This window comes from Podarcis vaucheri (genome assembly GCF_965113315.1).
Source record: "Podarcis vaucheri genome assembly, chromosome: 10".
Lineage (NCBI taxonomy): Eukaryota > Metazoa > Chordata > Lepidosauria > Squamata > Lacertidae > Podarcis > Podarcis vaucheri.
This window is the reverse complement of record NC_138748.1, coordinates 70,175,023-70,198,600: the sequence shown is the minus strand read 5'-3', so window position 1 is coordinate 70,198,600 and position 23,578 is coordinate 70,175,023. Positions and strand designations below refer to the sequence as shown.

Sequence of the window (23,578 nt, the reverse complement as noted above, 5' to 3'; positions counted from 1 at the left end):
TCCCTGCTCCTGCCAACCTAGCAGTTCGAAAGCACGTCAAAGTGCCAAGTAGATAAGTAGGTACCGCTCCGGCGGGAAGGTAAACAGCGTTCCGTGTGCTGCTCTGGTTCACCAGAAGCGGCTTAGTCATGCTGGCCACATGACCCGGAAGCTCCCTCGGCCAGTAAAGCGAGATGAGCGCCACAACCCCAGAGTCGGCCACGACTGGACCTAATGCTCAGGGGTCCCTTTACCTTTACTCGTATTTCAGAACAACCCAAATTCTGTTCGCATGTCTGGGTAAACAAATGGAGTTGCATCCAGACACTGAGCCTCGGGAGTTCTACTTAAAAAAGGGACTTCACTTTCCTCTCCATGGGCACCCTCACAATCTGCTCCAGAAAGTCCTCCAAACATCTGGAGAAGATGTTGGGCAGGGCGGCTTCAGGGGAGAGGAGAGGGGAGAGTTGCACAAACGGATGTCTGCAATCAGCATCAGATGGAACCCACAGGTTTAGTCAAAGTTTTTCTGGACCACACCAGAGCATGGCCCCATCCATCTCTCATATTGTCCACCCGACGTTAGGTTCTCAAGCATTTTGAGCTATGCGCACAGCTCGATGAGCACAAAAGCTGTATTTTCGCATTATGTTTTCACTAAATTTTATCAGTTTAAGAACAGGTAATTTTTAGCACCTGCATTTTCTACCCACACAGCCTTGTAACATAAGCTTCTAGTTATGTAACCCCATCAGTAATCTTACCAAACTTGCTGGTACTAATTGGCAACTGAAGGCTAATTAGCCTTTGTTATTACAAAGAAAATGGATTGTTAGCTTTTAGCGTTCTGTGATTCTTTTTATACAGTGCAACTGCAGTGTTTTGTGTGTGTTTCATACATTTATTATTAAAAAAAACTTGGCAAAGCAGCATCTTAGAAAACGGACACGGAACCAAGACAAAGGATACAAAGGCCAATTTCCCATTCCACCCCCACATCTGCTCTCCATTCTGAAGTATTCTTAGAAATCTCGTTCTGTGTTTGTGGTTGCTTTCTGTTGCTAGGGATCATTAGGAAAGGGACTGAAAATAAAAACTGTCAGTGTTATAATGCCATAATACAAACCTATTGAGCAACTGCAGTTGGAATATTGTGTATAGTTCTAATAGCCACAACTTAAAAAGAACATTGCAGTGTTGCAGAAGGTTCGGAAAAGGGTAATCGAAAATGATCAGGGAGATGGAGTAGTTCCTCCATGAAGAAAGGGTGGACATGATAGAAATTCATAAAAATTTGCTATGGCACAGAGCAGGCTTCCTCAAACTCAGCCCTCCAGATGTTTTTGGCCTACAACTCCCATGATCCCTAGCTGGCAGGACCAGTGGTCAGGGATGATGGGAATTGTAGTCTCAAAAACATCTGGAGGGCTGAGTTTGAGGAAGCCTGGCATAGAGAATGCAGAGAAGTCTTTCTCCCTTTCTTGCAAGACTTCTTCTTCTTCTTCTTCTTCTTCTTCTTCTTCTTCTTCTTCTTTATTATTTATACCCTGCCCATCCACTCTGGGCAGCTTCCAACAAAATATTAAAATACAGTAATGCATCAAACATTAAAAGCTTCCCTAAAGAGGGCTGCCTTCAGATGTCTTCTAAAAATCTGGTGGTAGCTCTTCTCTTTGACATCTGGTGGGGGGGGTGTTCCACAGCGAGGGCACCACTACCGAGAAGGCCCTCTGCCTGGTTCCCTGTAACCTTCAGATATACTGGGCCAAGGCCGTTTATGGCTTTCAAGCTCAGCACCAACACTTTGAATTGTGCTCGGAAACATACTGGGAGCCAGTGCAGGTCTTTCAAGACCGGTGTTATGTGGTCTCGGCGGCCGCTCCCAGTCACCAGTCTAGCTGCCGCATTCTGGATTAGTTGTAGTTTCCGGGTCACCTTCAAAGGTAGCCCCACATAGAGCGCATTGCAGTACTCCAAGCGGGAGATAACCAGAGCATGCACCACTCTGAACTTGTGGATATCGAACGAAGCTGAGTGTTGGTTCAGGACAGAAAAAAAGAAGGTATTTCTTCCATGCTGCACATAGTTGAACTATGGAACTCCCTCCCACAAGAGACAGTCACGGCGACTGACTTGGACAGTTTTAAAAGAGGATTAGACAAATTAATGGAGGAGATGACTCCAGTGGCTATTAGCTATGAAGGCTCTGCTCTGCTTCCAAAGTTGGGAGGCAGCAATGATTCCGAATATTGGCTGCAAGAAATCACAGGAGGGGGAGAGTTGCTCTTGCGTCCGGATCCTGCTTGTGGGTTTCCCACAGGGATCTGGTTGGCCACTGTGAGAACAGGATTCTGGCCATGACTGGCCGCTGGCCTGATCCAGCAGGCTTTTATTATGCTCTTACATCAATAAAGCGATGGAAGGAGTGGGGATGTCCTGCAAGCAATTACAGTGGACGCTCAGGTTGCGAACGTGATCCGTGCGGGATGCATGTCCGCAACCCGCAGCGTTCGCAGCCTGCGTCTGTGCACATGCGGGTTGCGATTCGGCCCTTCTGCACATGTGCAAAGCGCGATTTAGCGCTTCTGTGCATGTGCGACCGCCAAAACCTGGAAGTAACCCGTTCCGGTACTTCCGGGTTTCGGCGGTCTGTAACCCGAAAAAACGCAACCTGAAGCGGCTGTAACCCAAGGTATGACTGCATTAGTTCAGACCTCTGGCGAGACTGATCTTCCTTCTCCTGGCACTACGGTGGGGCGGGTGGTAGAGAAAGTGAAGTGGTCCGCTTGGCTCTGGCCTAACTTACTGCCAGCATTCAGCCCCTGAAGGATCATGTCTGGTTTGTACATCCGATGAGCCACACTGCCTCTGTTATAACGGTGAATAATCAGGGCACAGCCCAATGGTTTAAGGTGCATTAGCGACCTTCACACCACATGTATAACATGAAACCTGACTGCTTGGGAAAGGAAACGCATGAATACTGAATGAGACCTTCATCCTGTTCTTTAGGATTTTAAGTTACAGTGCCGTTTTAACTTCGGGTTTTAGATTACGCCCCTGAAGAGGGGTTGCTCTGATGTCTGAAAGAGGAGCCGTTCCTTGTCTTTTAATTATAAATCCAGTATACCTGAAGGAGCGTCTCCACCCCCATTGTTCTACCCGGACACTGAGGTCCAGCGCCGAGGGCCTTCTGGCGGTTCCCTCACTGCCAGAAGCCAAGTTACAGGGAACCAGGCAGAGGGCCTTCTCGGTGGCGGCGCCCGCCCTGTGGAACACCCTCCCACCGGATGTCAAAGAGAACAACAACTACCAGACTTTTAGAAGACATCTGAAGGCAGCCCTGCTTAGGGAAGCTTTTAATGTTTAAGAGACTATTGTATTTTAATTTTTTGTTGAAAGCCACCCAGAGTGACTGGGGAAACCTAGCCAGATGGGCGGGGTATAATAAATTATTATTATTATTATTATTATTATTATTATTATTATTATTATTATTGACAGTCTCCCTCAGGAGGTTGTGGACTCTCCTTCCTTGGAGGTTTCTAAGCAGAGGTTGGGTGGCCCTCTATCATGGATGCTGTAGCTGAGATTCCTGCATTGCAGGGGGTTAGAATACATGACCCACAGAGTCCCTTCCAACTCTATAATTCTATGATTCTATGAATAGGGAGAGGGGATATATATAAAAAAATAAAAAAAAATTGTCCAGTAGCACCTTAGAGACCAACTAAGTTTCTTCTAGGTATGAGCTTTCGAATGCACACGAAAGCTCATACCAAGAACAAACTTAGTTGGTCTCTAAGGTGCTACTGGGCAATTTTTATTTTCTTCTATATTTCTACTGTCAGACCAACACGGCTGCCTACCTGAATCTAGGGGGAGGGAGACAGTCACATCAGGGACCACGCTCAGCCAGTGGCTCCTGAGACTCCTCAGCCTGCATTTTTTGTCACTAGCCAGTCAGGTCGCAATGCAGGGTCAGCAGTCATAAGAACGTAAGAGAAGCTGGACTGTTGGAGCAGACCAAAGGCCCACCCAGCCCTGTACTTACAGTGGCCAACAAGATGCCTCTGGCTCTCCCACAAGCAGGTCGTGAGCACACCAGTGCTTTTCCCACCTGTGATTCCACCTCTTCAAGATCCCCACCTGTTCTAGGTTCTGATCTTTGAATGGAATGGATATTTCAGACTTCACTTTTTCTTCCTCCGCCTGATTTCTCTCCCCTCCTGTCTCTCCTTTCCTCTAGCAGTAGCTACCGATGGAGGAACACACGGTGACGCAGACGGAGCACATGGCCACCATCGAGGCCCATGCGGTGGCCCAACAGGTGCAGCAGGTCCACGTGGCCACGTACACGGAGCACAGCATGCTCAGCGCGGACGAAGACTCACCCTCTTCCCCCGAGGACACTTCCTACGACGACTCGGACATCCTCAACTCCACGGCTACTGACGAGGTGACCGCCCACCTGGCCGCTGCAGGTACATTGCTGGCGCCCTATCCTGTTTTTCCCCACTTGCCCCATGTGCCCTAAAGGGGAATAGCATTTCTTCCTCTCTTTCACATCAAGACTTGACTAGGAAGTGCAGAGTTGGCCACAGGTGCCCAAGGAGGAGGCCCAAAATTCTTAAAGGTAAAGGGACCCCTGACCGTTAGGTCATGTCGCGGACGACTCTGGGATTGCGGCGCTCATCTCACTTTATTGGCTGAGGGAGCCGGCGTACAGCATGACTAAGCCGCGTCTGGCGAACCAGAGCAGCGCACGGAAACACCATTTACCTTCCCGCTGGAGAGGTACCTATTTATCTACTTGCACTTTGACGTGCTTTCGAACTGCTTGGTTGGCAGGAGCTGGGACCGAGCAACGGGAGCTCACCCCGTCGCGGGGGTTCGAACCGCCAACCTTCTGATCAGCAAGTCCTAGGCTCTGTGGTTTAACCCACAGCGCCACCCACGTCCCTCAAAATTCTTAGGGGATCCACAAATAGGGTTTTTTTAAAATTTTGGTAGAAGCAAATACTTGTACAGTCATACCTCATGTTACGTCCGCTTCATGTTACGTTCTTTCAGGTTACGTCCCGTGGCAACCTGGAAGTACCGAAAAGGGTTACTTCCGGGTTTTGCCGCATGTGCAGACGTGCAAAATGACATCATGCGCAGAAGCGGCGAATCGCAACCCGCGCGTGCGCAGAGGCGCCACTGCGGGTTGCGTTCCTTTCATGCTGCGAATGGGCCTCCGGAACGGATCGCGTTTGCAACCAGAGGTACCACTGTACTGAGCACCGAAGCATTTCCAGGTCAAAGGATGTGGCCATGTTAATATTTCAGGATTAAGTTCTCCAAACTCTGAGAAGACTTCAGTGGGGTTCACTTGCCAGTCACAGAGGCTTCTTCCAGTTCCTTAGGCATGTAACATGCATGAAAAACAAAAAAAACCCTCTTGATTCACAAAGAGCGCTGCACCCTTAGAAAATACTCTGCCCCTGTTCATTTTTTCGATGGTTGGATTATGTTCTGATAACCACCCGCAATCTATTTACGTATCCCTGGGTGCGAGCGTCACTTCTGGCACCTGGTGGACGAGACTGGTGCAAAAGGGAAGGCCTTTTTCTATCGGGGTTGATTTTTCACAAGGGTCAACTGAATAGTTTGGGCAGTTTAAGTGCATCTAGCTATTTTAAGGTGGCGCTGTGGTCTAAACCACAGAGCCTAGGGCTTGCTGATCAGAAGGTCGGCGGTTCGAATTCCCGCGACGGGGTGAGCTTCCGTTGCTCGGTCCCTGCTCCTACAAACCTAGCAGTTTGAAAGCATGTCAAAGTACAAGTAGATAAATAGGTACCGCTCCGGTGGGAAGGTAAACCCACAGCACCACCCGCATCCCCCTGGAAGAAGGTCCAGGGTTATAAAGACTAGGACTTGCCGCCTGAGAAACAGTTTCTACCCAAATGCGATTTTGGTTTCAAACGCTGTGTAAGGTAGTCTCTTTGGGAGTATATTGTATTTAATTATGGGGTATCAGAGTTTTTAGGGGGCTAACCAGGCTGGGAGAGCGGGCTTGTGGGGTTTTGAATGTCTGACGTAGATTTTTTTCAGTTTCGTTGTTCTATATGGGACAATGACAATAAAGATTATCGTATCGTATCGTATCGTATGGTGCCTTTTGACTATACAACGATCTGCATATAGTGGACGAATTCTCTCTTAGTATATTGAATAAACAGCATGTTAAACTGAGCAAAAAGATCTCTTCACCCCTCCCCTCAAAAGCTCTGATTAGTGAAGGATTAAGATGAAGGAGCAATGCAGTTTATTTCAAAACAATCGTACATTTGAGCAAAGGACTAATGCAGGCACACACACTTTCGTGATTTGACCGGTCCATACCTTGCTGGCAGAACTGCCCTGGAATCTTGTCTTTAAAAACCAGTCCCGGGAAGGGGGAACTCTTTCCCCACTCACCTTCATTTTTGGGGACATTTTACACACGTCCTCAAGCCAGATTTTCTAGTGTGAAGCTGCAACCAGCAGAGGGCAGTGCAGCAATTGCAACTGACAATGTTTCTTTCTCATCTGATAACTCCATGTTAAGGTTCTAACTTCGTTAGGGTTCTAAATCCATCCTGTTTATGATGAATAATAACCTGTAGGGTGATTTTGGGAACATATGCATGGAGAAAGATGCTGCGAGAAATAATTGCTGTTGAAATTATATCCGGAAGGGTAGTTGTATTAGTCTAATGGTGCTGTTTATTTATTTGCAGAATTTATACTCCACTCTTTAGCCAAAATTGTTCTCAGAGTGGCTTATGGAAATTAGCTATGAGACAGTCCCCACCTTCACATTCACAACCTAAAAGAGCATGACACGTGAGGAAAAAGGAGTGGGAGGGAGGAGGGAAAAGCAAGCTCAATCACACATTCATAAAGTTGCAGTTCTTAAAGTTGCAGCCAACTTTAAAGACCAACAAATACATCATCGTCATTATTTAATTAACTTATGAATTGCCTTTCACGTGAGGCAGTTTGCAAATATACCAAAAGCACAGCTAAAAAATAGTTTCGAAAAAAATACAAAAATCCAACTAAATATAGTTTTAGAAACGATACGAAAGACTCTCCAGTTGTTTTTGGAAAACACAGATGGGGGCACCTGTCATATCTCAGCGGTGATCCTGTTTCCCTGAGAAATTGTACAGGGTCTTATATGTTGGTACCTTAGGGCACATTGCAGCAATCCAACCTTGAAGTTACCCGTGCATAACTATGTAATAAACATGGATTTGTTCAGCTTTTCTTAACCTCTTAGATTTTCTGTGGAATCTCATCATTAGCTTGCTGTAGCATTTATGGCCTATGGTGTCTTCGGCCTGTGGCCCACCGAATATTCAAAACCCACCTCTTGTCCGCAGGCCCTGTGGGAATGGCCGCTGCCGCTGCCGTGGCGACGGGCAAGAAAAGGAAACGCCCTCACGTCTTTGAGTCCAATCCGTCGATCCGCAAGAGGCAGCAGACGCGTTTGTTACGGTAAGAGCGTCTGAACGCAAAAAACTGCCTTACACTGGCCAGGCATTGTCTCCTCCAACTGGGAGTAGTTCTCCAAGGTTTGGGGGCAGAGAGGGGTCTTTGTCAGCCCTGCTACCCAAGAGAAGAGTCTCACGCTCCACCCAAGTGAGCAATGTGGCCCTAGGTAGTCCAAGTCAGTGGTCATCTCTGCCCCCTTGCGGGAGTGAATCCCACAGTTTCACTCTATGCTGTCTTGAAGAAGAGATCTCTTTTGTGTATATCAGGTGCTCAGGGTCAAGCGCTTGACAAGACCCAACTCCCCATGACTTAACAGGATGGCAAGCAGCCAGGGACAAATGGCCTCAATATACAGTGGAAGAGTCTTGTGGTTTCCTTCAAAAGCAGTTTGTCCAGGCTTGAGTGAGCCTTGCAGCAGGTAGAGACATGGGGTCTGTTCTCTGAAGTCCTGTTTCCCAGGACCAGGAGAATTTAGGCTTGGAAGTATCCTTGCACTTCCCTCCACCTGCCTGCGATTCCAGCAGTGTAGAGTGTTGGGAATCAGTGACCCGTGGTCCGAGCCCCGTAGTGCCCAGTGCTCCACAGCCATCTTTCAATCTCCAAGTTTCAGGACGAAAGGTGTGATTTCTCCCTCCCTCCCGCCTCCACCAGCAGGATAAAGTCCTGGAACCTCCAGGGTCACCATCTGAGCCAGATTGATGAATGAGTGATCCATCGTACGTCCTTCTTCCCCATACCTATAGAGCCATGGATGGGGAACCTGTCTCCCTCCAGATTTTGCTGGATTATAATTCCCACCTACTCCCCTGACCATTGGCTGTGCTAGGAGGGGGGGGGTCTGATGGCAGCTGGGGTTGTTGAACTTCTGGGTGGGGCACAGTTTCCCTAGAGGCTGTTAATGTTGTATTTTAATCTTGTTTTTAAGTTGTATTTCCATCAATTTGTTTTTATATCGGGTGTTAGCCACCCTGAGCCCCGTCTTGGCTGGGGAGCGTGGGGTATAAATAAATTTTTTTAAAAAAAAAATTATTATTATTAGAGTAGTCATCTCCAGATAAAGCACATGCTGTAGCCAAGGTTTGTTCTGTGACTTGCCACTTGTCTGTAGCAGACAAAGCACAAGCCTGGGCTCATGTGCAACATGCTAATCCAAACCATGGCATAGCTCATAGCAGCACATCGCCAGCAGGACCAGGGGACGAGTAAAGCAGCCGCCATTTCCTCTCTGGGAGTCTGCACACTCGTGATAAGCCTTGAATTGGCTTTGTGTCATGTGCAAACCGGGCCACTGTGACTTGCTTCCTTCACCCCATGTTGGCCTTAGCATTTAATTACCTGGTATCTATCTGCCCATGACAGCAGTCATGAAATTAAAAGACGCCTGCTTCTTGGGAGAAAAGCAATGGCAAAGCTAGACAACATCTTAAAAAGCAGAGACATCACCTTGCCAACAAAGGTCCGTATAGTTCAAGCTATGGTTTTCCCAGTAGTGATGTATGGAAGTGAGAGTTGGACCATAAAGAAGGCTGATCGCCGAAGAATGGATGCTTTTGGATTCTGGTGCTGGAGGAGACTCTTGAGAGTCCCATGGACTGCAAGAAGATCAAACCTCTCCATTCTGAAGGAAACCAGCCCTGAAAGCTCACTGGAAGGGCAGATCCTGAAGCTGAGGCTCCAAGACTTTGGCCACCTCATGAGAAGAGAAGACTCCCTGGAAAAGACCTTGATGTTGGGAAAGATGGAGGGCACAAGGAGAAGGGGAAGACAGAGGACGAGATGGTGGGACAGTGTTCTCGAAGCGACCAGCATGAGTTTGACCAAACTGCGGGAGGCAGTGGAAGACAGGAGTGCCTGGCGTGCTCTGGTCCAGGGGGTGACGAAGAGTCGGACACGGCAAAACAACTAAACAACAACAACAGCAATCTGCTCATGTGCCATAGGCCCATTGGCAGAGGAAGCCGCTAGGGTGCCTGGGGTGGCGCGCCCATAGGGCTCACCGTGGGGCCTCCAGAGTCTTCCTGCCTCCTCCCACTCAGCTGACCTACAGCTTGGGGGGAGGCAGCAGGCGGACCATTTGGGCAGCACAGACCCTGTGCGTGCTCAAGCCACTGTGTCTCCCAGAAGAGACGCGTGGCTTGGGTACACTGCAGGCCCTGTGGTGAGTGCCGCCCGGCATTTTGTCACCCCCCTCGGTGGTGACACCTGGGGCAGCCCGTTCCTACCGCACCCCCTTCTTCTGCCCCTGCATAGGTCTCTTCTCAAAAGGCCTGTCTGGAAGTGCATGCAAAATGGGGTTGCAGAGTCAGGCCTTCACAAAAGAGGAGGAATGTTTTGCTCTTAGTGACTCTGGCGCCCTCCTCTCAGCCTCGCCTGTGCATATCCTTGAGATTTCCTTCAGGGATGCTGCAAAGCGTGGCACACAGCCAGAACTTTCCAAATTGGGGCCCGGGAGAAAAGCTCGATCTGTAAGATCTTTCTTCTCCTGCCACTTTCCTGGAAATGGCTTCGGGTAAAACACTGCCGAAGAGTGAGATGAGCACAGCCAGAAAAGCCTTGGCATTCCACTTAGTGGGAATTGTGCACACCTGAAATTTCAAACCGTTGTGAATGTCGTAATGGTTGCACTCCCCTTCGATAGTTGCACGTCAACGCGTCTTCCGGAGCTGGAAGTCGCAAGGTGATGACCCAGTCACACTCGGGTCTGTGGAATGATGCAAATGACGGCCTCTCTAGGAATGCGCATTGCAGCGTCTCAAAGAAGAAAGAAGTTAGCTGCTAGTTGAGAACGCTTCTGTTCCCATGAAAGGCTCTCTTCCTCTAGGGGCACTCTGATGCAACGTTCAGCTGGGCAGATTCATTTCCCTCGGCCTGCTGTTGCAATGTGTTGCTGAGTCTTGCTCAACGCGGCTTGGTGCCGGTGGGATTATTCCAGCAGGTTTGCAGTCCCAGGGCTTCTTTCCTCCCTTGTGGAACATGCATAAAAGTTTTGGGGCAAAATTTGAATGTCCCTCCCCACCACCACCACCATTTAAAAGAGTTTTCTTCCAATTTGCTCTTAGTTTCATCAGACAATAGGTCGCAGAACTTTGTTCTTTCTGATAGGGTTGGACTGCTCAGGGTGGGGGAAAACCTTGCTCAAAATTATTATTATTATTATTATTTCTCCCCCCCCCACCCATCTGGCTGAGTTTCCCCAGCCACTCTGGGCGGCTCCCAGTCGAGTGTTAAAAACAATACAGCAATACAATTCAAATCTAGGGGAGTGGCATAGATTTGCAATTCCAGTGACCGCAGCCTAAAATCTGGCTGTTCCCTGAATGAGAGCTCCCACCCTGCGGATTGACTTGCTGTGATTGGTTAGAGCGTGGTGCTGATAACGCCAAGGTTGCAGGTTCAATCCCTGTAAGGGACAGCTGCATTTTCCTGCATTGCAGGGAGTTGAACTAAATGATCCACAGGGTCCCTTCCTACTCTTACGATTCTATATCCTGCAGAATGTTTGTGAATGCTGACACTGCTATGAGGAAAGGCAGTCACAGGAGGCAGAAAAATCAGCACAACTGATGCAGTGGAAGTGAAAGGTTCGACTGAAGGAGAAGTAGGGGAGTCTTAATGAAATCCATAATCCGCACCCCCACCTCCTGCTTGTTGTTGTTGTTTAGTCATTTAGTCGTGTCCGATTCTTCGTCACCCCCTGGACCAGAGCACGCCAGGCACTCCTGTCTTCCACTGCCTCCCGCAGTTTGGTCAAACTCATGCTGGTCGCTTCGAGAACACTGTCTCACCATCTCGTCCTCTGTCGTCCCCTTCTCCTTGTGCCCTCCATCTTTCCCCACATCAGGGTCTTTTCCAGGGAGTCTTCTCTTCTCATGAGGTGGCCAAAGTATTCAGGATCTGTCCTTCCAGTGAGCACTCAGGGCTGATTTCCTTAAGAATGGATAGGTTTGATCATCTTGCAGTCCATGGGACTCTCAAGAGTCTCCTCCAGGACCATAATTCAAAAGCATCCATTCTTCGGCAATCAGCCTTCTTGATGGTCCAGCTCTCACTTCATGGATCACTGCCTTGCCGTGGCAAAGGGGCTTGAATAACTCAGAGAAGCTATGAGCTATGCTGTGCAGGGCCACCCAAGACGGACAGGTCATAGTGGAGAGTTTTGACCAAACGTGATCCACCTGGAGCAGGAACCGGCAAGCCACTCCAGTATCCCTGCCAAGAAAACTCCATGGACAAAGACAACTCCTGCCAATTTTCGCCAAATCATGACTCTCCCTGTGGTCTCCTTAATTTTTTTTTTTTTAAATAGTTAATTGCTAAGGGGGCTAGAAACTGTCTGTGTCTGTCCTCCTTTAATTTTAGCTCTGGAAGAAAATGGTCACATAGACTAGGGGCAGGAAGTGTGTGCATGGAGGCGAGGAAATAAGAGGGGCTTGAGGGCCATAGCGGCTGAGGCAGGGGTCAGCAAACTTTTTCAGCAGGGGGCCGGTCCGCTGTCCCTCAGACCTTGTGGGGGCCGGACTATATTATGAAAAAGGAAAAAAAAGAACACATTCCTATGTCCCACAAATAACCCAGGGATGCATTTTAAATAAAGGACACATTCTACTCATGTAAAAACACACTGATTCCTGGACCATCTGCAAACCGGATTTAGAAGGCGATTTGGCCGCATCTGGCCCCCGGGCCTTAGTTTGCCTACCCATGGGCTGACGTCAGCAGGTTAAAGACCTGGAGGGAGATGGGGAAAGACTCATATGGGATATGGGGCCAAAGAAGAGCAGGGGCTGTTGATGAGAAGATGGGATGCAGAGGGTTTAATTTTTTTTTATGCAGCCAAGTTTGAAATGCCAGGTCTCCATACTTCCAAAAACTAGATCATTTTATGCTTTATTCTTAATACGGCTCTCTCTCTCTCTCTCTCTCTGTTGTGTTAAGCAATTTCAAAAAATATTTTTGTTACTTAAGTGAGATGGGAGAGCAGCAAAATGCAAGGATAAGGCTGTCAGTGTCTAGTAGCCACGATGACTATGCAATGTTTCTGAATCCCAGTTGCTGGAAACCATTTTAGGAATTCCCTCCCCATCCAGGGAAGCAAAAGGAAGAGATTTGGTTTGTACCATGTGGCCACCGTTCAGGTCTGTTGAGAGGACCAGTGCTAATTTGTATATGCGGATTTGCATACAAGTTGCTCTTTTCATGATTTGCACCCTGATTTGCATGCGCGTGATGGGGCCTGGCCATGGCTTGTGGGTACACGTCGGCTTTCCGTGTTCCTGTAGCACACCAAAAATCAGTTTACATAATCGGCTGTCCTCGGATAGCGAGGGCTAACCTCAGATTCACTGTGCACATTTGCAAGGTTGAAGAGACTTAGAAGAGATTCAGCAACCTCTGGCAAGATCTGGAGCTCTTGCACCCACAAATTAATGCTCCTGGGTTAAACCACAGAGCCTAGGACTTGCCGATCAGAAGGTCGGCGGTTTGAATCCCCACGACGGGGTGAGCTCCCGTTGCTCGGTCCCTGCTCCTGCCAACCTACCCGTTCGAAAGCACGTCAAAGTGCAAGTAGATAAATAGGTACCACTCCGGCGGGAAGGTAAACGGCGTCTCCATGCGCTGCTCTGGTTCGCCAGAAGCAGCTTAGTCATGCTGGCCACATGACCCGGAAGCTGTACGCCGGCTCCCTCGGCCAGTAAAGCGAGATGAGCATCGCAACCCCAGAGTCAGCCACGACTGGACCTAATGGTCAGGGGTCCCTTTACCTTTACCTTTAAGCAAGAATGAGATGGCACTCTCTTGGGTGTGTACTTCATATTCCGCTGCAGAAACATGGCAATTTAGAAAGTGGTGCATTTATTATAGCCCTGGGGATATAATAATAATAAATTACTCTTACCCGCCCATCTGACTAGTTGCCCTAGCCACTCTGGGCGGCTTCCAACATATAAAAACTGTAATAAAACCTTAAACCTTAAGAAGCTTCCCTGTACAGGGCTGCCTTCAGATGTCTTCCAAAAGTTGTATAGTTACTCATCTCCTTGACATCTGATGGGAGGGTGTTCCACAGGGAGGGAGCCGCTACCGAGAATAAGAATAAGAATTTTATTTATACCCCGCCCTTCCCGGTTCAGAAAACCGGACTCAGGGCGGCTAACAACAAATTTAAAACACTTAATTGATGCAACAAAAAACAGCATAAAATACAGTATAAAACATGAATAACAATAAATTCAGAATTCAAAAATCAATTTAGGGGGGAAATCCATCCAATAAACATTAGATGATCACCAGGGCTAGCTGGCTAAATTAGTCCTATTTGGGTCAGCGAGGAGACCAGGGGAGAATTAGCTGTGGGATCCCAGAGCAGGGAAAGGGGGGGGGGGAAAGGAAGGGGAATAAACGATCAGGCTAAGTTCATATTGAAAGCCAGGTGGAATAGCTCTGTCTTACAGGCCCTGCGGAAGGAGGTTAAATCCTGCAGGGCCCTGGTCTCCTGGGACAGAGCTTTCCACCAGGTTAGAGCCATCACTGAGAAGGCCCTGGCCCTGGTGGAGGATAATCTGACTTCCTTAGGGCCTGGGACCTCTAAACTATGATTATTCATGGACCTTAAGTCCCTGTAGCTTCACTTTTCTCAGTGAGAGAACCACCAGAAGGCCCTCAGTGCTGGATCTAGCAATAGGCTCCTGTCTGAAATTCTGGAGAAACTTCTGCCAGTCAGTGTAGATGGTACCGAAGTAGATGGACCAATAGTATGACTCTGCATTAGGCATCTTCCTGTGTCCCACTGCAGGCTATTCCCTCACAGTTTTTTTAATACACACTACTGTATGTGGGTGGCGCTGTGGGTTAAACCACAGAGCCTAGGACTTGCCAATCAGAAGGTTGGCAGTTCGAATCCCCGCAACGGGGTGAGCTCCCATTGCTCTGTCCCTGCTCCTGCCAACCTAGGAGTTTGAAAGCACATTAAAGTGCAAGTAGATAAATAGGTACCGCTCTGGCGGGAAGGTAAACGGCATTTCCGTGCGCTGCTCTGGTTCGCCAGAAGCGGCTTAGTCATGCTGGCCATATGACCCGGAAGCTGTACGCCGGCTCCCTTGGCCAGTAAAGCGAGATGAGTGTCGCAACCCCAGAGTCGGCCACGACTGGACCTAATGGTCACCCCTTTGCCCTTTACTGTATCTTTAATTTGTGCAGCTGACCTGTAAGATAAGCCGAGCTAGTCTATTACTCCCCATATTTTGGAGGTAGAGACTGAGGCCGTGAGATAGGAGATTGCCTGAGACCACTGTGTGAGTTCATAGCAGAGCCAAGACTTGAACTCAGCACCTTGTGGCTCTCCTAGCCCCTGTGCTGCCCTAAATCTCTTCTCACAGGGAAACACCTGGGCGTACCTGAGAGCTCCTTGTTTGCACAGAGAGGGGTGCTTTTTGCATGATGGCCATCCTGGCACTATAAACAAGCCTTTGCAGCTTTATTTCCTCCCTTTAATCATTCTTTTGAGCAGGGAGACGTGTTTCCCCAGGGGAATTTGAAGCAGGTTTCCGTCCTCTTGTGCCCTGGCCATTTTATCCTCAAAACAACCCTATGTATAAGGTAGTTTAACCTGAAATACAGTGACCAACCCAAGGTTATCCTGTAAGCGTGGAGACCGGGTATTTTTTTTGCTCGGTTCATGAAGTTTACATAGATAAAAACAAACAGAAACCTCAAAGTGCTTTACAAAAAGAATTGAACAATAAGATGAATAGTAAAAACAAAACATTCAAAAAAATTAAAACGGCAATAAACGAAAAACACATCAGTATTCTATATATCTGGGTAGGCTTGTCTAAAGAAAAATGTTTTTAGCCAGTGCTGGAAAGAGTACAGTGAAAGTGCCTGCCTGATACCAATACAGATGATGATAGTATCATCATCATCATCATCATCATTAATCATGTTCATCTACAGAAAAATATGATACATAAAAACCCACTCCCATCACTGGGTTGTGCTAGACCTATTCAGAGTGGACCGATTCTGAATGGACAGACCTGGCTAACTTAGGTTCATTGACACGGATTGGTCGACCCCGAAGAGAATTTAGCTGGCATGCAACCAAATAGGTCACAAATCCTGCCACTGAAGCAAAACCTTCATTTAATTTGTAAGATAAATTACATTATTCGTTGCTGCCTTTCAAAACCTCGTAAACCCATATTGGTGTTGCTCCCCTCCACTCCAAGAAAGAGCAAGTTCTTCGCATCATATTCAACAGAAGCTGACCAATTTGCCATAAACTTGTCCGGCTTGTTGTCCTTTATCTCTAGTTCTGACAAAATGAGTCAGCTTAGCTGTTAAGGGGAGCTCCCACATTGACTCCTGTCTTCCACTGCCTCCCGCAGTTTGGTCAAACTCATGTTAGTAGCTTTGAGAACACTGTCCCACCATCTCGTCCTCTGTCATCCCCTTCTCCTTGTGCCCTCCATCTTTCCCCACATCAGGGTCTTTTCCAGGGAGTCTTCTCTTCTCATGAGGTGGCCAAAGTATTCAGGATCTGTCCTTCCAGTGAGCACTCAGGGCTGATTTCCTTCAGAATGGAGAGGTTTGATCTTCTTGCAGTCCATGGGACTCTCAAGAGTCTCCTCCAGCACCAGAATTAAAAAGCATCTATTCTTTGGCGATCAGCCTTCTTTATGGTCCAGCTCTCACTTCCATACCTCACTACTGGGAAAACCATAGCTTGAACTATACGGACCTTTGTTGTCAAGGTGATGTCTCTACTTTTTAAGATGCTGTCTAGGTTTGTCATTGCTTTTCTCCCAAGAAGCAGGCGTCTTTTAATTTCGTGACTGCTGTCACCATCTGCAGTGATCATGGAGCCCAAGAAAGTAAAATCTCTCACTGCCTCCATTTCTTCCCCTTCTATTTGCCAGGAGGTGATGGGCCCAGTGGCCATGATCTTCGTTTTTTTGATGTTGAGTTTCAGACCATATTTTGCGCTCTCCTCTTTCACCCTCAATAAAAGGTTCTTTAATTCCTCCTCACTTTCTGCCATCAAGGTCGTGTCATCTGCATATCTGAGGTTGTTGATATTTCTTCCGGCAATCTTAATTCCGGCTTGGGATTCATCCAGCCCAGCTTTTCGCATGATGAATTCTGCATATAAGTTAAATAAGCAGGGAGACAATATACAGCCTTGTTTTTAAGATAGGATTAGACAAATTCACAGAGGAGGAGAGGGCTATCGATGGCTCCTAGCCAGAATGGCTCTTCTCTGCCTCCGCAGCAATGCTTCTGAATTGCTGGAAACCACAAGAGGAGAGAGGCTTCTTTTGCTTGGGTTTCCCCACTGGCATCTGGCTGGTCACTGTCAGAACAGGGTGCTGGACTAGATGGGACATTGGCCCTTCCTATGTTCTTATTTATTTATTAATTAAAGATTTTCTTGATTTACAAAAGTGTTTGCAACCTCTCTCTCTCATATTATTCCTCCCCCCCCCCCATGTAACATTTTTACAAATCAGTTTCATTTGTTGAGACATTAGGAAGAAAAGGGGGAAAGAGGTGGAGAGGAGAAGATGGGTGAGGGTCGGGTGGCGATGTTTCTATTTTACTTAATATATGTGGGGTTTGGTGTCAGCATTGCTTGTGTAGGTTCTCTGCTGTTCACTTGTGTTCCTTTGGTGGTGAGGGAGGTTGGGGTTGGCCATGGGTGCGGTTGTTCATTTGTGCTTGGTTGTGGTGGTCTATGTTTTCGTGTGTGAGTGGGGTGGGTGGGTGTTTTGGGTCAGGTTAGCCATACTGATTTGTATGCTGCTGGTGGGTTATTGTCATTGTCTTGTTGGGTTGTGTATGTGATAAAGGGGAGCCATACCGGGGTAAAGGTGTCTTCTTCTATTTGTCCCCGTGTCAGTTTCAGTTTTTTGGTTAATTTTTCTAGTAGGGCTGTTTCCCATACTATTTGGTACCATTGGTCCATGCTTACTCCTGACAGGTCTCTCCAGTGTCTGGCTATGATGCTCTTCCTATGTTCTTATGTATAGTGAAATGTCTTTAAGGGGAAATTAACTTCTTTTCTTTTTGGCCCACTGAATCAGGAAGCTTCGTGCCACGCTGGACGAATACACCACTCGTGTCGGACAGCAGGCCATCGTCCTCTGCATCTCGCCCTCCAAACCCAACCCAGTTTTTAAAGTGTTTGGTGCAGCACCGCTAGAGAACGTGGTAAGGCTTCGAAGTCCCACGCACGATTTGCTCCTGGGGTTCTTACTTATTTTTACTTACATACAGTCATACCTCGGGTTGCGAACTCTGCGGGTTGCACATTTTCTGGTTATGGATGCGCCGAACCCGGAAGTATCGGAACAGGTTACTTCTGGGTTTTGGCGCATGCGCAGAAGCACCAAATTGCATCACGCACGTTTGCAGACGTGGCACTGGGGGTTGTGAATGCTGGGGGTTGCGAACATGCCTCCTGCAAAGATCACGTTCGCAACCCGAGGTTCCACTGTACATCATTCTGAGATGCTTAATTGCTGCTTAATTACGTTACTTAAAGGGATGAGGGTGGCGCTGTGGGTTAAACCACAGAGCCTATGACTTGCTGATCAGAAGGTCGGTGGTTTGAATCCCCGTTACGGAGCGAGCTCCCGTTGCTCAGTCCCTGCTCCTGCCAACCTAGCAGTACGAAAGCATGAAGTGCAAGTAGATAAATAGGTACTGCTCCGGCGGGAAGGTAAACGGCGTTTCCGTGCGCTGCTCTGGTTCGCCAGAAGCGGCTTAGTCATGCTGGCCACATGACCCGGAAGCTGTACGCCGGCTCCCTCTGCCAAGAAAGCGAGATGAGCGCCACAACCCCAGAGTCGGCCACGACTGGACCTAATGGTCAGGGGTCCCTTTACCTTTACGTTACTTAAAATGTGAGGAGATTAGTGGTAATACCGTTGTTTAGCTTTGAATGAGGAATTAGTATTCCCACACACCCCCAGTGGTTCTTTTTTTGTTGGATTATGGCGGCTCACAGAACTGTAGAGTTGGAAGGGACCCCGAGGGTCATCTAGTCCAACCCCCTGCTGCATTGCAGGAATCTCCGCTAAAGCATCCATGACAGAGGGCCACCCAACTTCTGTTAGAAACCTCCAAGGAAGGAGAGTCCCAAGACCTCTCCTGGGAACTGCAACTCATGTCAGTTGCCCACTTGAGACAGCTGAAAATTACCAAGGCCCACAGAAGGCAGAGCAGGGGCAGAGCCAGTCATCAGATGGAAGCAGATGGAAGCAGACTTTGGCATAACCAACAGGCAGTTACCAACGTCAGTTTCTGCTGGTATCTAATCCATCTTTCAAAATTGCTAAATTCTTTGCCGCAGCAAAACAGACATTGGGAAACTGGTATCGCTTCGTCTAGTCCCGTCGTCACATTTGGTAACCTACCCAGCAATGAAATACTTACCAAATGTGGTACTTCAGTTTCGTTGAATTGATTAAACCAAAATAGTTTTAATTGGGTTTTGAATAAAAGTGCAATTAATAGTTGCTGTTTTGAATTTTATTGCGCTATTATGTTCCTAAGTGGGCCGTGCAGACCATTATTCTGAATAATGCCTTTTTATAGGAGAGTGAAGGGGGTGCTGGGGGTGAGTTTATGGAACCAAGGGGGGCATTGGACCAAAAAAGTTTGGGAACCACTGGGCTGCAGCGTTCCTGACTCAGCTCCTAGAGTCCTAGTTAGAGGGGAAGAAGGACCATCAGCAAGATAAAAGATGAACAAGTGAACTAAAGAAGTGAACGAATCGTGGGCTGATCCCAAAGATGCCTGAGAATGATCTCCTTGCCCTGCTTGCCTGGAGTTTTGGGCTGGGCTGCCATCAATATGCTGATGACACCCAACTCTATCTGTTGATGGATGGCCATCCTGACTTGGCCCCAGACACACTGATCAGATGTTTGGAAGCTGTGGCTGGATGGTTACGTGGGAGCCGGTTGAACTTAAATCCTTCAAATACAGAGGTCCTCTGGCTGGGTTGGGAAGATATGGGATTGGGGGGGGCAACTCCCATCTCTAGCGGGGGCGCAATTAGTGCCAGCACCGTCCGTTAAAAGTTTGGGTGTAATCTTCGACACCTCTCTTTCCACGGAGGCGCAGATTGCAGCTATAACAAAGGCGGCATTTTTTCATCTCCGCCAAGCTAAGCAGTTGGCTCCTTACCTCTCTCGCCCTGACCACTGTGATCCACGCGACGGTCACCTCCAGACTGGATTATTGTAATTCGCTCTACGTGGGGCTGCCCTTGAGACTGACCCAGAAACTCCAGCGGGCGCAGAATGCTGCAGCGAGGCTCCTTACGGGGTCCTTGCCGGAGGATCACATTCACCCGCTGCTATACCAGCTGCACTGGCTCCCGGTGGAGTACAGGATCAGGTTCAAGGTGCTGGTTTTAACCTTTAAAGCCCTATATGGCCTAGGACCCTCGTACCTACAGGACCGCCTCTCCTGGTATGTCCCACAGAGGACGTTATGGTCTTCAAACAAAAACATCTTGGAGGCCACAGAGGCCACAGGCCACAGAGAGGTTAGGCTGGCCTCAACCAGAGCCAGGGCTTTTTCGGCTGTGGCCCCGATCTGGTGGAACGCTCTGTCCCAAGAGACCAGGGCCCTGCGGGACTTGACATCTTTCCGCAGGGCCTGCAAAACAGAGCTGTTCCACCAGGCCTTTGGCCAAGGTGCAATCTGACCCCCTCCTTTGGCCATCCTCACAGAACTCTAGTCCACTGGTTGCCATTAATTTGATTTGAACTGATTTTATAATGAAATGATTTTAGAATGTTGTATTATTTTACTGTTGTTAGCTGCTCTGAGCCTGGCTTCGGCTGGGGAGGGCGGGATATAGATAAAATTTCATTATTATTATTATTATTATTATTATTATTATTATTATTATTATTGTCTTCACTCTCAAGGGATGTAGACCTCCAGCAAGGGCTGGTTCAAAAGGCACCCGGAATAGACATCCCAGCAGCTGTTTGGGACAGTCCTACCCTGCCTCCAGACTTCTCTGGAAATCCTTTTAGTTCTCCTCTCCTTGGTGTTGCTCCGAGTTTCATCATCATCTCCCTCGAATGCCCTCCTGGTCTGCAGGCTTTGGGGCCAGTGGGTATTTTCATCTGGCAGCTGGGGCGTTGTTTGCTCTGCTGCGCAGTGCCACGAGGAAGGGGGCCGCACCCCCCTTCCCATTACTTAGCAGCCTCTTCTCTCCTGTTGCTCTTCGCCTTGTTTACCTGAGCCCTTCCGATTCCCCACAGGTGCGCAAGTACAAGAGCATGATCCTGGAAGACCTGGAGTCTGCTCTGTTGGAACATGCACCTGCGCCGCAAGAGGTTAACTCCGAGCTGCCGCCCCTTACTATCGACGGGATTCCGGTCTCTGTGGACAAGATGACCCAGGTAGGCAAGTAGAAAAGGTGGAAAAAGCCATCAAGGGGAGCTTTGGTTGTCTCTGGCCTATTGATTTTTCCAGCGAAGAATCTCTAGTCTCAACATCTCGCCTTCTCTGTTGCACACACAACTCCTCCGAGACACACTTAATTCTTTCTCTCCAGGGGGATGCTGCAGCGACTCTGCTAAACGGTACGAGATAAAGTGTTCCCATTGATGCTGCCTTTTCTACAAAGTGTGGGAGAATAACCAGAGCCGGAGGCAATATTTTTGTCAGCCAATTGCCTGGGAACACCTGTTTGCCTTGCTCCTCCTTTGAGCAGCTCATCGGACACATGGCTTGCTCAGAACGCCCGTGAAGGATTGCAGAATCAAAGAATTGGAAGGGAACCTAAGGATTATCTGGTTCAACTCCGTGCAGTGCAGAAATCACTAAAGAATCCCAGACATGCCTCTCCCAACCTCTGTTTAAAAATCACCAGTGAAGGAGAATCTACCACCTTCTGAGATTGCCTGTTCCACTGTTGAACAGCTCTTACCATAAGAAAGTTCTTCCCGATGTTTAGTCGTAATCTCCTTTCTTGTCATTTGAATCCATTGGTTTGGGTCCTCCCCCTGGGAGAAGCAGGAAACAAGCTTGCCCCATCTTCCTTGTGACAGCCCTTCAGACATTTGAAGATGGCCGTCATGTCACCTCGTAGTGTTCTCTTCTCCAGGTTAAACATACCTGACTCCCTCAACCTTACGGGGTCCTCGCCGCTGGATCACATTCACCCAGTGCTATACCAGCTGCACTGGCTCCCGGTGGAGTACAGGATCAGGTTCAAGGTGCTGGTTTTAACCTTTAAAGCCCTATGCGGCCTAGGACCCTCGTCCCTACGGGACCACCTCTCCTGGTATGTCCCATGGAGGACCTTACAGTCTTCAGACAAAAACATCTTGGAGGTCCTGGGCCACAGGGAGGTTAGGCTGGCCTCAACCAGAGCCAGGGCCTTTTCAGTACTAGCCCCGACTTGGTGGAACGCTCTGTCCCAAGAGACCAGGGCCCTGCGGGACTTGACATCTTCCTGTAGGGCCTGCAAGACAGAGCTGTTCCACCAGGCCTTTGGCCAGGGCGCAGCCTGACCCCCTCCTTTGGTAATTCTTCACAGAACTCTAGCCCAATGGTTTCCATTAATTTGATTTTGAACTGATTTTAGAATGAATTGATTTTAGAATGCTGCGTTACTTTTATTGTTGTTAGCCGCTCCGAGCCTGGCTTCGGCTGGGGAGGGCGGGATATAAATAATAATAATAATAATAATAATAATAATAATAATAATAATAAACCATTCCTCAGAAGGCTTGCTTTCTAGAGCACTTTGGCAGAGCTTGTGACTTCTAAGTCGGAAGCACCCAGTTCAGTTCTTAGCATCTTCAGCGACAGGATGTTGCACAGGGCAACGCCGAAATTTAAATTGAGGCTTGAGGTGACCTTGTTTCCCTGTTTAGGGAAGTTTTTAATATTTAATGTTGTATTGTTTTTAACACTCGATTGGGAGCCACTCAGAGTGGCTGGGGAAACCCAGCCAGATGGGCGGGGTATTATTATTAATAATAATAATAATAATAACAACAACAAGGCCTTCAGCGCTGCACTTGCCTGAAATTCATTGGCCCATCCACCTAAGGCTTTTGGAAGCAAAAGGGCCTGTTGGGACATGGGTTCAAGCCGCACATGGGACAATAGATTCCTGCATTGCACGGTCTCCCTTCCAGCTCCAGGATTCTCTGGCCAGGTGATGATCTCCACTCTTGTTATGGTGGCAATTAGAGAGGTCCTCATGCCTGAGCAGGCCGAGATGCAGGGCTCCCCGTTGATTGTCTCCCCGGTGGCTCCAGAGCCCTTAACAAGCGCTTGCAAGCGGCTCGAAACTCTCGGCTCCCGAGGACCGCTAATTAATCCATCTGGAAACGAGAAGCAGTTATTGCAAAGCCGCATGCTGCTGTTCTTGGACGCCGTGGCGAAGCTGCTATATTCTTGAGCTGTGGTCCTGATCTGCTCGCTGCATCTAGCTTGTCCTTCCTTGTACTGGGTCCTTGCTCTAGTTTTCTTTGTGGTGGCTTTTGCTTTTTGGGGAGGACGGGACGGGACAAAACGCTTGCAAAACCGAGGCATCACCTTCAAAATGAAGCATGCAAATGAAGCAAGTTCATTCAAACCCAGCATGTTTGCATACATTTTAGTGGTTGGCATAATTTGAATCTGTGTTGTTGTTTTGGGTTTTTTTTTTGCCCACAGCGTTAATAAAGCCTGGTGGTGTTTACATGGCACATCTTTTTGTGTAAGCATGCCTCCTTTCAGATGGATGCTCCCTCATCCATCCTGTTCACTTTCGGTTGCTTAGATAGGCTGCGGTCTCATCCCTGGGATATTTATATGTAATTGCTCTACGGTGCTACAGCGCCATTTGCATAGCTGCTGCGCACATTCGTAGAACATACAGAGAGACCTCAGTGAAAACAGCCCATCTTTTATCTAATAACTATAGCAGGGAAGCCATACTGCAGCTGCTTCACACAATCGCCAAGGAGAGGTCCCTGCTCTCTGCATGGTGCTTGCAGTCTAAAATAGACGGTGGGGAAATATAGCATCTAGATCAAGGGAAGTAATAGTG

The 23,578-nt window shown here is 48.2% G+C and overlaps 1 protein-coding gene across 5 annotated transcripts in view; it reads left to right on the top strand.

Moving 5' to 3' along the window:
- NRF1 (nuclear respiratory factor 1) overlaps positions 1 to 23,578 on the top strand; it is an 85,646-nt gene that overhangs the window by 13,365 nt on the left and 48,703 nt on the right. For 4 of the 5 annotated variants that reach the window (XM_082239077.1, XM_082239079.1, XM_082239081.1 and 1 more), the window contains exons 2-5: positions 4,229 to 4,463; positions 7,392 to 7,506; positions 17,586 to 17,712; positions 20,790 to 20,930. In XM_082239077.1, the coding sequence (XP_082095203.1) occupies positions 4,241 to 4,463; positions 7,392 to 7,506; positions 17,586 to 17,712; positions 20,790 to 20,930 (606 nt within the window). In that variant the 5' untranslated portion in view covers positions 4,229 to 4,240. The remainder of the gene's footprint in view (positions 1 to 4,228; positions 4,464 to 7,391; positions 7,507 to 17,585; positions 17,713 to 20,789; positions 20,931 to 23,578) is intronic. The other variant, XM_082239078.1, reaches the window with a different exon arrangement.